The 16,821-nt window shown below is 46.2% G+C and overlaps 1 protein-coding gene across 10 annotated transcripts in view; it reads right to left on the bottom strand.

Annotated features, from left to right (window-relative positions):
- Positions 1–16,821, bottom strand: part of ACSF3 (acyl-CoA synthetase family member 3) — a 76,981-nt gene that overhangs the window by 32,697 nt on the left and 27,463 nt on the right. For 9 of the 10 annotated variants that reach the window (XR_016507876.1, XR_016507872.1, XR_016507874.1 and 6 more), the window contains one exon: positions 12,897–13,009. Coding sequence is in view for 5 of the 10 variants with exons in the window: in XM_090261202.1 (XP_090117328.1) it covers positions 12,897–13,009 (113 nt within the window). In the remaining 5 variants the exon portion in view is untranslated. The remainder of the gene's footprint in view (positions 1–12,896; positions 13,010–16,821) is intronic. The other variant, XM_090261204.1, reaches the window with a different exon arrangement.

Raw genomic sequence — 16,821 nt, 5'->3', positions numbered from 1 at the left:
ACAACTGAATTTATGGGAGTAATCAGAAAATGACTGCACATGACGAAGGAGAGGTTCAGAAAAGACATAAGAAGACCTAATTTTACATCTCAGCACAGAAACAGCCTATAACAATCAATATATAAAAATAATAAACAAAAACAATAAGAAAACCCAGCAAACCCTGGGGAAGGAGGAGAATCTGATTCCTTTGTTACCACATTATTAGATCCAAATGCCCAATATTCAACAAAAATCACAAGGCATACAAAGCAACAGAGAAGTCTGGCTCATTTAAAGGCAAAAATAATCAACAGAAACTGTCGCTGAAAAAGACTTACTGGAAGATAGATATATTAGACAGAGACTTTAAAACAGCTGTCTTAATGATGCTGAAAGACCTAAAGGAAAATGTGGAGGAAGTCAAAAAACAATGTATGAACAAAATGGAAATATCAGTTGAGAAAAAACTTCAAAAAAAAAAAATTCTGAAGCTGAAAAGTGAAATGAAAAACTAACTTGACAGTTTCAAAGGCAGATGTGAGTAGGCAGAAGAAAGAATCAGCAAATTTGAACATAAGACAATGGAAATTATTGAGTTGAGGAATAAAAAGAAAATAAGACTGAAGAAAAACAAACAGAGCTTAAGGTACCTGTGGGACACCATCAAGCAGACTGACATATACACTGGGGGAGTCCCAGAAGAGAGAGATTTATTTGAAAAAAATAGAGACTTACTTAAAAACTTCCCATATTTGATGAAATACATGAATATAAATATCCAAGAAGTTCAAGAAATTCCAAATAAGATGAACTAAAAAAGTCCCACACAAGACACATTTATAATCAAATTTCAAAAGACAAAGAGAGAATCTTGAAAACAGCAAGAAAGAAGCATCATCACATACAAGGGATCGTGAATAAGATAATCATCAGATTTCTCATCAGAAAACTTTGGAAGCCAGAAGGCAGTACATTGATATATTCAACATGCTAAAAGAAAAGAAAAGAAAAGAAAAGAAAACAAAACAAAACAAAAAACCAACTCTGTCAACCAAGAATCCTATATCCAGTAAACTGTCCTTCAAAAGCAAGGGAAAAATTAAGACATTCCCAGATAAACAAAAGCTGAGGGAGTTGGTGACTACTAGACCTGCCCTGCAGCAAATGTTCACTGGAGTCCTGCAGATGAAAAGAAAGGATACTAGATAGTAACCTGAAGCTGTATGGAGACATTAAGATCTCAATAAAGGTTAACACATGAGCAATTATAATAGCTAGTATTATTATAACAATGGTTTGTAATTGCACTTTTTGTGTTTTACATGATTTTAAGAGACTAACACTTTTAAAGAAAAAATAAATTACCACTCTAAAAACTAGTATTACAAACTTTGGTTTGTAACTCCAAATCTTGTTGCCTACATCATTTTAGTAGACTAGTACATTTTAAATAATTAGTTTATGTTTTGGGGCACATGGTGTATAGAGATGTAATTTTGTGATATCAACAACTGAAAGAGGTGAGGTGGGAGCAGTAAAGGAGCAGAATGTTTGTATGTTATTGAAGTTAAGCTGTTATCAATTCAAATTAGTGTTATAACTTTAGGATATTAAATGTAACCCTTGTGATAACCATAAAGAAATTATAAAACGTACACAAAAAGAAATGAGAAAGGAGTTAAATATTTCCTACAAGAAATCAACTAAACACAAAAGAAGACAGTAATGCAGGAAATACAGGACATAAAAAGGTATAAGGCATATAGGAAACAAAAAGCACATGACAAAGTCCCTCCTTATCAGTAATTACTTTAAATATAAATGGATTAAACTCTCCCCAATCAAAATATAGCTATTGGCAGAGTGGATAAAAACAAACATCCAACAAAGAGGCCCACACCCAAACACATCATAATTAAAACACAAAAACTTAAAGATATATAGAGAATCTTAAAAGCAGCAAGAGAAAAGCCATTAGTTACCTACAAGGGAGCTCCCATAATGCTGTCAGTTGATTTCTCAACAGAAATCTTGCAGGCCAGAGGGATTGACAAGAAATATTCAAAGCGATGAAAGGCAAGTACCTACAACCAAGATTACTCTACCCAGCAAAGCTACCATTTAGATAAGAAAAAGCTAAAGGAGTTTATCACCACCAAACCAGTATGACATGAAATGCTAAAAGGTCTTCTTTAAGAAGAAGAAGAAAATAAAAAATATGAACAATAAAATGGAAAGAAATACATAGTTATCAAATACTGAATCTTAAAAAATAAACAAGCAGAACAGAAACAGAGAACATTTTAATGGTTGCCAGATGGGAGGGGTGTTTAGGGTATGGGTGAAAAAGGTGAAGGGATTAAGAAATACAAATTGGTTGTTACAGAATAGTCATGGGATGTAAAGTACAGCATAGAGAATATATTCGATAATATTCTAATAACTTTCTCTGGTGTCAGATGGGTGCAAGATTTGTTTGAATGACCATTTAGTAAGTTATGTAATGTCTAATCACGGGTGTGTACACCTGAAACTGATATAATAATGTATGTCAAATGTAATTTAAAAATTTTTTAAATGATTTAATTTTTTAAAAAATGACCCAATGATATGCTATCTATAAGAGACTCACTTGGAACCCAAAGATAGATGGATTCAAAGTGAAAGGATGGAGAGAGACATTCCATATAAATAGTAACCAAACAGAATAGGGTAGCTATACTAATATCAAACAAAATTATTTTAAATCAATAAAGGTTATGAGAGACTTCTGGCCAAGATGGAGGTGTAGACAGACACGCTACATCTCCCTCCACAACTAAGAAGGAATACAACTACCTCAAAACCAGAAACAACCAGAAATTCCAGAAAATCAAACTGCATGGAAGTCCAGCAAACAAGGATATAAAGAAGAAATACTCATCCAGACAGGTAGGAGGGGCGGAGAGGACTCGGTGTGGTGGCAGCAGCAGTGGCGGCAGCAGCAGGCCGGCAGAAAGTGCAGTCACACGTTTTAAAAAGTCAGGAGGGACACCTGGGGAGCACTCCCAGCCCCTCACGGGACCTCATAGCTCATGGTCCCAGCACCAGGGAAAAATCAAGCTTCATTGCTTCTGACTGTGCAGACCAGTGAGGGTTGGGGTGGAGGAGGAGGCTGCTGGTTTCTTAGCAGAGTCCACTTGTTTAAAGGGCCCTCACGGTCCTAGAATGTCCGCAGACCCACCCACTCTGGGGACAACGGCCAGGGAAGCAGATAGAGGGGTGCCAGTCCGGTGCGGAAGTGCGAGAGGTGCCTGGAAAAGGGGCGAGTGCTGGGCAGGTGTCATTGTTTCCTCTCGGACCCCTCCCCCACATACAGCGCCACAACGTGGTGAAACAGGTCGCCCTGTACTGATGAATCCCTAAGGCTCCACCCCTTACAATGTAACAGGAGCGACAGCTCTATTTGGGATGTGGAGGCAAACAAACATAGGAGTCTGTCACAATGAGGAGACAGAGAGTATGGCCCAAAATGGGGAACAGATCAAGGTTTCACTGGGAGAACTAAGCGACAAGGAGATAGCCAACCTAACAGATGAGGAGACAGATAACGTAACAGACACAGAATTCAAAACACTGGTGATAAAGATGCTCACAGGCTTGAAAGATATGCTTGAGTATGGCAAACACATAAGAGAAGAAGTGAAGGCTATGCCAAGTGAAACGAAGGAAAATCCACACAAAACAAATGGTGAAGGGAAGGAAACCAGTGTTCAAATCAATGATTTGGAACATAAGGAAAAAAGAAGCAGTCAACCAGTGCAGAATGAGGAAGCAAGAATTGAAAAAAATGAGGAAAACTTCCCAAATTTTGCGAAGGAGATGGACATACAGATCCAGGAAGCACAAAGGGTCCCAGGTGAGCTGGACCCAGAGGGGACCGCACCAACACGCATCATGACTGAGATGCAAAAGGCGAAAGATAAAGACAGAGTCCTGGGGGCATCAAGAGAGAGGCGGAGAATTGCCAACAGGGGGCTGCCTATAGGACTATCAGCTGATTTCTCAGAGGACACTTTGCAGGCAGGTAGGGACTGGCAAGCAGTATTCAATGTGATGAAAGGCAACCTGCAACCAGGACTACTCTATCCAGCAAAGCTATCATTTGGAATGGAAGGGCAGATGAAGTGCTTCCCAGACAAGGTAAAGCTAAAGGAGTTCATCATCACCAAGCCATTATTATATGAAATGTCAAAGGGACTTATTTAAGAAAAAGAAGATCAAAACTATGAACATTAAAATGACAACAAACTCACAACTATCAACAACTGAATCTAAAAAAAAAAAAAAAAATCCAACTAAGCAAACCAGAATAGGAACAAAATCATAGGTATGGAGATCATTTGGAGGGTTATCAGCTGGGTGGGAGACAGGGGAGAAATGGGGATATGATGCAGGGATTAAGAAGCATAATTGGTAGGTACAAAATAGATAGGGGGAAGTTAAGAATAATATAGGAAAGTGTGAAGCCAAAGAACTTATATGCACGACACATAGACATGAACTAAGGGGGGGGGTGGGATTGCTGGAGGGAAGGGCGGTACTGGGCGGAGGGGAGCAAAGGGGAAAAACATTGGAACTACTGTAACAACATAATCAATAAAATATACTTAAAAAAATTAACATCAAAACAATAAAATAAAAAAATAAAGGTTATGAGAAACAAGAAAGTTATATATTAATAAAAGGTTGAATACAATAAGATATAATAATTACAAACATTTACACATCAAAATATATGAAGCAAAAATTGACAGAATTGAAGGAAGCAATGGACAATTCTACCTAAATTCCTTTCTAAGTTAGAAATCAGTAACTGGAGGAGAAAGTCCTCAGACCTTGCCCTGGGTCTCCCCCAGCCTGGGTGCCTTTCAGAGGCCTCTTATGTCACACAGTTACTGTTTTGTCAGTTTAAGTATTCTTGGTATTAAATGTTACCTGTTTAGATCTCTGTGTGGTTTGTCTCATGACTGGATCCAGATTCTACCCACTGTGTGTTACTTTACAGACAGAACCGTCCCACTACATGCTGTGGTCACGCCAGCTCCTGCCGTCTCTGGACCCTCTCTATATTCCTCCATTTGTGTTGCACCGCAAAGTTCAGACCCAGCAAAGTCATGCCCTGCCCTTGTCTCCATGGCCCCGTGCACACTGACCATATACAAGCTGGTCTGTGTGGTGGGTAGAGCTCATGAAGTCAGGGAGGGCTTCCTGCCCACACCCCAGCATTTGGTCCTCCATTTCTGATTACACACAGTAAGAAAAAATATTTATGATCTTATTCCAGGCAAGTTGCATGACATGAAGAGATACTAATTCTATTAATTCTGAGGGGCATTTTTTTACACTTGGCATCTCTGAAACCAGGCAGTGTCTCACCATAAATGGTGACTTGGATTTGGTGACTGAGGATGACTGTTATCTGTGGACGTTTCACTGACACTGACCAGCCCTCAAGTCCAGCTGCCAGCACCCAGGCTCTGTGGCCACAGACACGCAGAGAGCAAAGCTGGGGTCCTCTGGAACCGAAACCACCTCTCTTTCAACTGGAGTCCCTCAAATACCATTCAATCCCATTCAACACTTAATCTGAGTCCTTTCTTACGTTCACCTGATGCATCTACCACGGCATAAATACCATAAAGACAGGCAGATTCTCTGATCCTAACTTTTGTATAGATTTGCCAAGGGAGTCTTCCGTCTATAGAAAACAAATATCAAGAAACTAAAATATGTCATCATTTTCTTTATGCCAAAAAGCACAAGGCATTTTCATTTCTTGGGGGAGAGGGGAAAAATGAGCTACATGTGCCCAATAAATATTTGCTTATGTCATACTAACTCACTGGACACACCTTGACAGTAAGGTCAGTGTAATTTCGGTGGCTGACATAAATTTTAGAGACAAGGGTATAATGGAATATCAAGAGTGAAGATAAACCAGGAGAAGGAGAACAGTGGGAGAATACTACCACAGAGAAATGAGAAATAAACCAAATTAGCATATAAAAACAAATGCTGTTTTTAACTAAAATCTGTCACTCACATCACTGAGCCGCACTCAGAGCCAGACCCCTGCAGGGGTTTCTGCTGGGATTCCTCAGAACCACTCAGAGCTGACACCCACAACCGCTAGGATGAGGAGCAGGGCTGGGTGGGTGGTCAGTGGGGCCCACTCCCCATGCTCTGGGGATCCCAGCTGTTCCTGAGGGTGCTTTTGGGTATAGGTGGGATGGGGCACACCGCCAGACCCTGGGTGCCCGGCAGTCTCACTTGACTTCATGCCACACCTGCCCTCCTCGGAGCAGTGAAAGTCTGGGCTCTGTTCACAGGGGATTCGCCATCTTTGTGCCAGTAGGAACAGCATGTGACTAAGGCCACACGCCCGCACACAAGTACCTCTCCACTTCACTATGAGCAGGGCCACACCTGAGAGCTGCCGGCAAGAAAATCAACACTTCCTCATCTGAAGCAGCCAGAATCCCACTTTCAAAGACTGCAGTGTCTGCTCCAACTCTGAACCACGCTCCACTGGCCTAGTGACCTGCTGGTAGCTGCACTGTCCTTTTCTCTGTCAGTGGCAAGTGTGGCTGGAAAGCCCTCAGGCGGAACCCCTGACACCTGTTTGATTCATGAGAAGATGGCGCTGCCATCTCTGGTGGAGGGCATGCTAGAAGGTGCTGGAATCCAGGCAGGGGAGCAGGGGTAGGACACATGGCAGAGGGCCTGTCCACAAGGGCCCTTCCTTGACTGTGGCTTCTGCTGTGTCCTGATGGAGGGCCGCCCAGCCCAGCATTGCTCGGTGCTTAGGCCAGAAAGAACTGGTCATCCCTGTAGGGATGAGCCAATGGGAGGAAGGTGGGACTTCTTGTCTTGCATTTCAGAGCACGCTTTTAAAGGGTATTTGGGGGCAAGCTCTGGTTGACAGCCGGAGAAGAGGGCAGCTGAGCGCTCACAGGCATTCATCGGCCATATCACAGTGCCAAATAGATGCTCTTTTCCATGTGAGGTTCCCCCTTTAGGGTCCTGTTGCCTTCCACCTGGCCCTTGATAGAGGTGGCAACCCCACCACAGCCCAAGAGGCAAGGAACTGTCTGCTGTTTGTCTGAAGTAAGTGCCCCTGGGCGTGCAGCACTGTTACCATCGTGGGGCAGAGTGTGTCCAGGCCCCACCATGGGTCACATGTAGCCGTTGGTGGCACAGGCAGTGACAGATGGCAGTGACAGGGGAGAGGACTGGAAATGCTGGTGGTGTGGGAAGGAGAGGCAGCAGAGCAGTCTACTGTCCAGTGACAGCCTGCATATGGATAAACTATGAGATAATTAATTTTTAAAGAGGAATAAAAAGAAGCAGAGCTCATAGCCACTGTCCTGCTGTAGCCCATGCATAACTCACACGGGTCTCTGCGTCCTCAGTGAGAGAAGATGATTCTGTGTAAAGGCCTGCCTACCCTGTGTGTTAAGTACACTGTGAAGCCCTTTATCTGCTGATGGACCATTGTTGCTGGCTGGTGCTTGGTGCTCATGTAAGCCAGCAATTTCAAAAAATTTAATAAATAAATAAATAAATAAATAAATAAATAGACAGTGTGCGATGTGCAGAGTTTACAGGCGAGAGCCAGCTGGAGGCTGCAGCACATGAAAGATGCATCGTAGCAAACAAAGCCGTGCACGCATTAACCCAGCCCAGCAGGGAGATAGCAGCCAGAGGAAACTGTGAAGGTGGAACTACTTCAAATGGTGCCAGAGAACCTTCCCGTGGGGGAGGGGGAGGATACCCGCTCTTCCAGTGCCTGAAGTCCCACTGAAGTTGCAAGACTCAGGAAGTGCTGGCAGCAGAGCCACAGATAGCTGGGACAACTGAACCCCCTAGGCTGCTGCTGGTCACGGCCACGGCAGCCACATACACTTGGGGACATGGCGACACGATGGTGTCACTGCATGACAACCCACAGCGAGAGCCCAGACTGTGCTCTGTGGAGCACACAAGTGACTTTACCACACACCAAGGACAACTGAGTCACCCTCCCATATCCACCCCTACCCTGCCCCAGCGCAGGATGTACAGCTACTGGGTGATGTGGGCCCATGAGAACCCCTTGCCCTGGGCCCGCAGGAGCCAACAGGGACCCTCCTGTGGTCTGGGAAGTACTGCACGGCCCAGCTGCCCCTCTGCTCTGGCAGGGCTCCCATCCTCCCAGGGGCTCCCCTTTTCAGGGCAGAGGCCCAAGAGCCCCAGCCATTTACTTCTGATTCTCAGTGGTAGTTTCCAGCCAGAGAGGCACTGGGTGCTCCCAGGCTGCATAGGCCTGAGGGACACCCACCCTGCACTGCATTTGCCATGATGGGCGCCATTGCTGCTGACACCTGTCTGCTGATCCTGGCAGCAACATGGGGCTTGGTGCCTGGCCCAGAGGGATCTCCTCATGTGGATGAAAGAAGGAAGGAGTGGATAGAAGCTGAGGCCACAGTGCCCACAGCAGGTTGGCTCCAGGGAGATTCTCAACAAAGATGTCCTCCCTGAACCTCCAGGTTCTACACTCATTATCACCCGGCGGCGCACTTCTGTTCAGTTGGCACTTTTCTCTTTGATAAACACTACCTGTGCGGACATCATGCCTATCAGCCAAGTGTAAGGGCCTGGTGACAATGTGGCTAAGGAGGAGGCATTTCCAAGTTCAAGACTTGCCCTCAGGACAGGCCGAGGAGATACCTGTCCCAGACTGAGCCTGCAGCGGAGGCTCCCTTATTCCCCTCCTGTCTCCACGGCCCCTCAGAGCCTCTACTACCCTGGAGCCCCTGCCCAGGAGTGCTTCCTTCTCCCTGATTGTTGAGCGCTCTGGGATGGGCTGCTGCCTTTTTCTATTTTAAGCGAGTTTCAGTGCACAGCTCTCTGTAGACTGAAACCATTAAAAATGAGAGAGGAGCTTTCAGATGGCCGGCTGCTTGCCACCACAGGTGCGAGTTAGTTAAACTGTATTGGAATTTAGGAGGGAGATGCTCCCCACCCCCACCCCTTCTCTCTAGCAGCATCTCTACCACTTCTGGTAGAACAGGTGCAGTGGAGGCCGTGCCGTCAGGTGATCAGCACCTGGTGGAGGCGGCACAGTCATGGATGATGCTGCCTGTGCCGCTAACAGCTAATGAATTCACAAACCCCCACCATTCCTCTCTCTGCTGGGACCTCCTGATGGAGCAGTATCCCTGGAACCTGCACCCCAGCCTGCACTGTCTACCGGCCATCCTGACCTGGCACACAGGCTGAGCATCCATCAGGAGAGGCAGCCATCAAATTCAGGGAGGGCTGGTGACCTGGAATAAGTGCGAGACCATGAGGAAGCAGGGGTTGGGGGGAGTGGCGTAGGGCACAGGTTGAGAGCCAGAGAAGGATCCACAGGGTGGGTGTGGCTGACCACCCTGGACCAGCAGGGCAGAGGCAAAAGCCTTGTCAGAAGGTGGTTAGGGATCGACAGCAATGGCTCAGGACCCTTAGGGTGGCAGTGGAAGAGCAAGGCTGTGTCTAGAGGTCATCACATCTGGGAACAGAGGCTGAGAGAGTGAGAACTTAGTGAGGGCCCAGGTAAGTTTCTCTTGGATAAACAGAATACCTACTTTAAAATATATATATATTTTATTGATTATGCTGTTACAGTTGTCCCACTTTCATCTCCCTTTGCCCCCCACTGCCCAGTACCCCCCCTCCCTCCAGCAATCCCACTCCCCTGAGTTCATGTCCATGGGTTGTGCACGTAAGTTCTTTGGCTTCTCCATTTCCTATACTGTTCTTAACATCCCCCTGTCTACTTTGTACCTACCAGTTATGCTTCTTGATCCCAGCACCTTTTCCCTCACTCTCCCTGCTGATAACCTTCCAAATGATCCCCATATCTATGATTCTGTTCCTGTTCTGCTTGTTTGCTTAGTTTGTTTTTTTAGATTCAGTTGTTGATAGTTGTGAACTTTTTGCCATTTTAATGTTCATAGTTTTGATCTTCCTTTTTTTCTTAAATAAGTCCCTTTAACATTTCATATAATAATGGCTTGGTGATGATGAATTCCTTTAGATTTACCTTGTCTGGAAGACACTTTATTTGCCTTTCTATTCTAAATAACAGCTTTGTTAGAGAGAATAATCTTGATTTCAGGTCTTCGCTTTTCATCACTTTGAATATTTCTTGCCAGTCCCTTCTTGCATGCAAAGTTTCGTTTGAGAAATCACCTGACAGTCTTGCAGGTAACTCTCTGCTTTTAAGATTCTCTCTTTATCTTTCACGTTTGGCATTTTAATTATGATATGTCTTGGTGTGGTCCTCTTTGGGTCCAACTTGTTTGGGGCTCTCTGTGCTCCCTGGACTTGTATGTCTTTCCTTTACCAAATTAGAGAAGTTTTCTTTCATTATTTTTCAAATAAGTTTTCAGTTTCACTCTCTTATTCTTTTCCTTCTGGCATCCCTATGATTCGGATGCTGGTATGTTTTGAGATGTCCCAGAGGCACCTTATACTGTCCTTGTTTTTTTTGAATTCTTTTTTCTTCTTCATGTTCTGATTGAATGCTTTTTCCTTCCTTGTGTTCCAAACTGTTGATTTAATTCTCATCTTCATCCTTTCCATTGTTGGTTTCCTGTAGATTTTTCTTTATCTCACTTAGTGTAACCTTCATTTCTTCCTTTATGTTGTTGCCATATTCAATGAGTTCTTTGAGCATCCTGATCACCAGTATTTTGAACTCTGCATCTGATAGGTTGGCTATCTCCATTTTGTTTAGTTCTTTTTCTGGGGTTTTGTTCTGTTCTTCCATTTTGGGCCTTATTTCTTTGCCTCCTCAACTTGGCAGCCTCCCTGTGTTTGTTTCTGTGTATTAGGAAGAGCTACTTTGAATCCCTGTCTTAGTAGCGTGGAGTATTGTAGAAAAGGCACCTGTAAATTGTGTGGGGTGGATGCTTAGGTAATTGTCAGTGCGGGGCAAGCTGCTTCACTGGTTTGTGCCTGTGTGTGGGAAACCCGCTCGAAGATGAGACAATGCCACTGCCTGGCTTCTGAAGATTTGTCTGTCACGTGCCCTTTGCAACTGGGGCCCTTTCACCTGTTGCCCTGGTGCTGAATCCCAGAGGGGGTGAGTCTGTGTATGTTTTAAGTCCGTGTGGGCCCTTTAAGTTGAGTCTCCTGAAAATCAGCAGTTTCTTCCACTGCCCCAAGCCCCACTTGTTTTTACAGCTAGAAGTTATGGGGATTTATATTCCTTGCGCTGGAACCCTTGGCTAGATCGCTTGTTCCCAAGGTATCCCTCCCTCTTTTTATTCACCACATGTGAATGTGGGACCACCTGTTCTGCCGCTGCCCCATCTCCATGTCACACTGTGTCTTCTCACCTTTCTACCGACCTCCACATCTCCACGCCTCCTACCTGTCTGGATGGATGTGGCTTCTTTAAATCTTTGGTTGTCGGACTTCCATACAGCTCTATTTTCTGTTGGTTCTGAGTTTTGTTTTGAGAACTAGCTGTAATTCTTTCTGTGGTTGTGTAAGGAGGCGAAACATGTTTACTTATGCCTCTGTCTTGACCAGAAGTCCAGAATACCTACTTTTTGATGTCATTCTGAAAATGTTCATAAAATTACATCTAAAAGCATCCAAGTTGGTGCTTGTTTCAGTAGCATGTATACTAAAAGTATCCAAGTTCCACCTATTTGTTCAACAACAATCTTCTCAATGCTCCCATTTCAGATGTGGAAACCGGGGCCACAGAGCATGGCCTGTACCCAGCCCTTCCTTGCACAGGTGAGGTGCAGAGCTGGGCAACTGACCAGCCCAACGGTGCTCATAAAGAAAGAAAAGCTAGAATAAGGACCCACCACTGCCATCTTTTGAAACCTCTGAGTAACAGAAATCAATCACATGTGATGTCTGATATGGATAACAGCAATAGAAAAGATCATTTCCTTTTAAATCACAATTCCATTTCCCACTAACTCCTAAACTTTTCTGGACTCTCCTTCACTTATGACCAGCACATCTGTAGCTATTAAAATCTTCACTGAGGGGGCTGACTGGGCAGGCGGGCTGGTGGCTGGGCGGGTGGCGGCGGCGGCGGCGGCGGCCTCTGGGCAGTAGAGGGGGCTCCGGGGCTGAGTCTTGTGTCTACCGGCTGCGGAGGCAGTACCATGGGCACGGGGTAGAGGGGCAAGTTGGCCACCGCCGCCGCCGGGGGTGGTGGGAGAGCCGCTACGGGGGAGGGGGTGGGTGGGGGAGGGAGGGGCGGGCAGCTGCTCGGCCCCGGGCAAAAAAAAAAATCTTCACTAAAATGAGACAATAGAATTGTCTATTCCTTTCTTCTTCACCTTTGTAAATTTTAGAATAATGTAGAAACTAAGAGAGCTATGAGTGATTTCAGTATTAGTGGGTAACCTTAATTCACAGGATTCTGTGAATCTGCCCAAAGAGCCTTAGCGAGGCTGCTGGAGTAGCCACACTGTCCCTGGAAGTTTGTGACAACTCTGAGTGGGCACCAGGGTCCTGCCACCACAGAATTTTTAACCAGATCCCACCTACAACGACTTCTGTTTCAACTTGGGCTGTCCTTAGCCAATGTTGTCATGACCCACACTGAAGCAATACCAGTGCTCAGGGAGCCTAGGGAGAAGCCAGATGGAGCACTAGAGGCTGGAGCATAGCTGGGCTTTGTTTGCCTTCTTACACTGTTCACGTGGTGGGCAGTGCCTGGAAACACCAGCGGGTACCCTTGGTAAACACCAGCCAGCATCTCCATCCTCTAGGAGGGCCATCCCTGCACAGTGGGGACCCCCAACCTCTAAGTGGCCTGCTGGGTGGTCATGACCATGCAATATCCACATGCCACCAGTGAAAAAGTGACTCACCTTGGTGTCATTCTCATTTCCTTCCACGTGGAGGATATAGGGGCAGCCCTCCTTCTGTGGGTTTTCTGAGACAATTCGCACCTCAACACCTGGCAGTGGGGTCCCCACAGAACCTGCAAGGAGAGGAAAAACATGAGAGAAAGAAGATGGGGTAAGAGGGATTCGGAAGGAGAGGGCTGCACACCTGAGGCACTCAGATCCTGCCTGGACATCACTCATAGAGAAGACCTGAGAGCATGGGGCCCCACCCGGTGCAGCAGGTGCCCACTCTGCCACAGCAGTGTGAGGCTCAGCTCCGAATGTTCCAGAAAGCCTTCAACTAATTTTAGGAAGGCCTCCCAACACCCAGAGCAGGATGCTGGGATGGCTTCCACTTGAACTCCAGCACTTGGCTGAGCAGTAAGGGCACTGAAGTGCAGCTGCCCAGAAAAGGTCCCAAGAGGCACCAATGTTAAAAGCTGGGCGGTGAGCAAGGATTCTCATAGCAGGGGATAATATCACTGGCATTCTGGTTCATTTATTAGGCACCCATGGTTTGTTCAGTGTCTTCATCTCACCTGAAGGCTCCAGCATGGTGGGCCAGCTTACAATCATACTTTAAACCTCCTAAGGTGAGGGAGGTGGCTTGAACGTGCCCCACACCACTGCAAATAATGACTAAGGCATGACAGAGGCCCCAGGACCAAACTCCCAGGGGCTATGAGAATTCATCTTAAGGTTTCAGGCCTTTATGGTAATTGCTGGAATCAATGAGGATTTGTCAGGAGATGAATGTCCCTGGAAGCCAGATCAGTAAACCCTCTGCAATTTACTTAGTGTCCTGCACCCAAACTCTTTAGAAGGCTTATGACATCAGTCTTGTTTGCTAGAACAGCACCGCCTTGTCCTCAGCCTGAGGTCCTGGGGTGAGGTCTGGGCCCTATCACTCTGGTGAGCTCTCTGTGTCCTGGAGGCCTGGTCCTTCAACTCTGGTTAGAAATCTGTGTCATGTCCCAGCTGGAAGCAGACAGACCAGCATCCTCCCATCTTTTTTCTTCCTTTGCTTCCAACAATTTTTCAAATTAAAGTGAAGTCCATATAAGATATATTGATCATTATAAAGTGGCAATTTGGTGGCATTTAGCACATTCACAGTGTTGTGCAATCATCCTCATCATCTAGTTCCAGAACTTCTCATCACCCCACAGGAAGCCTGTGCCCATGAGCTGTCACTCCCCACCCCACCCCCATCCCATCGCAGTAACCACTGATCCACTTTCCGTCTCTATGGATTTGCCTGCACTGGACATTTCATATAAAAGGAATCATAAGACACATGTCCTCCTACCTCTTCTTGGTGGTACACATACTTGGAGCCAGTGGCCACATAACCATTAGGGCACTCAAGACTCAAGAGAGCCAGAAGCAGAGCCATTTCATCTCCAGTGAGGAGATAAGACTGGAGACCAGAGACAAGGACTAGTTTGTGAATGGGAGGTGGGTCCAAGCCCAGCACCCTCTGACCTTACGATGGTTCTCCTGCTGACGGCTCAGCCTGACCCTGGGTGCAGTCAAGACCAGCTGCCATTCTGCACACTCTAAATTCGATTTCCAGTTCACCTCAAGGTCATTATCTTTTCTAGATTAAATAATCCCTTTCTTTGTTGACCTCTCTTTTCACTGACAAGTTCAACTTCTATCGTTAATGCTGCTCCTCCCTGGACCTCACGGTTTGATGAGGACTGACAGAGATGCTGGCAGAGCAACCAGCCAAGGCTACAGCCCTAACACCTGGGACACCCACCTGGGCCAGGGGTCCAAGGTCTCCAGATGCTCCCAATTACTCATGTTTTATGGTCAAACTTCACTAGGCTGACCTTGGTTTTAGCCCTTAGTGACTTGAGAGTTGGTCGTAATTTACGATAAGTGTGTGTGTAAAAGTCACAGAACAAAGGCTTCAAGGGAGAAACTGGGCAGATGATGTGCAGAAGAGAAAGGCCGTGTGTGAGAGGCAGGGCTAAGGCCACAGGCAGGAGGACACTCAGACAGGCTACACTGGCCCGGTGCCCCCGGCACTGCCACAGGCCCTGTGGAGTCGACAATGCTCTTGAAATAAGATGTTTCTTGCTGCTTGAACAGGGTGATGTAGTGCTGAGCAGGGTGATTAGCCTGAATAAAAAGAAAACATCAAATACTGGAAATTGATTGATTACCCTCTGAGACTGGTCAGATATGATTTCTTCAAGTACCTGCCAGAGCTAAAGAGTTCCACAAACATACTGTAAGTAATCAGGCAGAATGTGATTATTTCATCAGGAGGCACTTCATCAACTGAAGTACAGAATCTGAAGCAGGACCAACCATCTCACTCAGAAATAAAAGCCTGCTCCTCATTTCCTTCCTTTCGAGGAGCCCGTCTCAGCAGCAGTGTGACGCGTGCTCAGGTTGGACCAAGCGCTCTCACACAGTGACACCTGCTCAAGTGTGAGCCTGGGCTCACCTCCCCAGAAGAAATGAAGCAGAGGCTCCATCCAAGTCCTGGGACCGCAGAGATATGTGTGTGGACACGGTGTCCTCCTGGGTCTGCCCAGGAGGCCCCCAGGCAGGGGAGGTGTATGGCCACCCCATGCCATGCCTGATCATCTGCAGTAGCTGTTGGGGGATCATGTGGAGAAGGTTAAGGGCTTGGTTCCACAAGACTGCCCCCCACCTTCAGTGGGTCACTTCAGTGACTGCCAGTTGCAAGTAGTGTTACCCACAGCTGTTGTCCAACTTGATTACAAATCGGAGATACCCCCAATCTCTTTCCCGGAGTTCAATAATTTGCTAGAGTGGTTCATAGAACCCAGAGAAACAGCTTACTTACTAAAAGACCAGTTTGTTATAAAAGATACAACCTCTGTGTGGCCAGATGGAAGAGATGCCTAGGGCAGACATGGGGCAAGGGGCTTCAGGCTTCCATGCCTTCCAGGTACACCAGCCTCCCAGCACCTCCTTGTGTTCATTAGAGACTCCACTGTGCAGGCATGATTGATTAAATCATTGACCACTGGTAATTAGTTCAACCTCCAGCCCCTCTGCCCTCCCAGGTGGTCAGGGTGGGACTGAATTCCAACCCGCCAATCACCTGGTTGGTTCCCCTGGCAACCAGGCCCCATCCTTAGGGATTTTCCAAAAGTCACTAATAATACAAACTCAGGTGTGGTTGAAAGAGGCTTGTTATAAATTAAAAAATAAAAAAGAAGACACTTATGACTTAGGAAATTCAAGGGTTTTAGGTTGTGCCAGGAATGGTAACAGAGACCAAATATTAGATTTCTTATCAGAAGAGGGACCTATGGCCTTCCTTCTCAAATGCAAAAAAGACTAGCCTCCCCACCCACAACCCTCCACCTTTCAATCTACTAATTTCTTCTTTGAATATTTTTTAAAAGGAAGAAACCAGCCCCCACCATACACACTCTTCCTGTTCCTCTCTGTTCTGTTTAGTAAGGCCTCCTCTTCCCTCTCAAAGTGAATGTTATAAACTGTTAATGTTACAGAAACAGGGGAGTCCAAAAATCCCCAGAGTTTGCTGCTGGGGGATGGGGAGAAGGAAGCAGCTTTCAGAATGCCTCCACATGCCTGAGGCTGGTGGCCAATGTCTTTCTTATGCAAAATGGCTTTAATGCATCCAAAGCCTCAGGTAGATGGGAGGAGTCTTGAACCAGGGGATGGTATGGATAAAGCACACAGAGCCTGCGTGGGTTTCTGTGAATGGTCAGAACTGTTTGCAACGCCCACTGCGGCAGAGGACGCAGTCAGGGATATATAAGCAGCTGTGGACATTTTGGCTCTCGCTCGCGCGCTTGCTCTCGTGGTCTCGTTCTCTCGCTCTCTGTGTGCTCCCTCCACGTGGCTTGGTGAAGGGGCCTTCTCCATGTGGCTTGGTGAAGGGGTCTCCAGG

This window comes from Furipterus horrens, unplaced genomic scaffold, assembly GCF_987537825.1.
Source record: "Furipterus horrens unplaced genomic scaffold, mFurHor1.1.pri manual_scaffold_13, whole genome shotgun sequence".
NCBI lineage: Eukaryota > Metazoa > Chordata > Mammalia > Chiroptera > Furipteridae > Furipterus > Furipterus horrens.
Note: the sequence above shows the minus strand (reverse complement) of the source record. Positions and strands in the feature narration are given on the sequence as shown.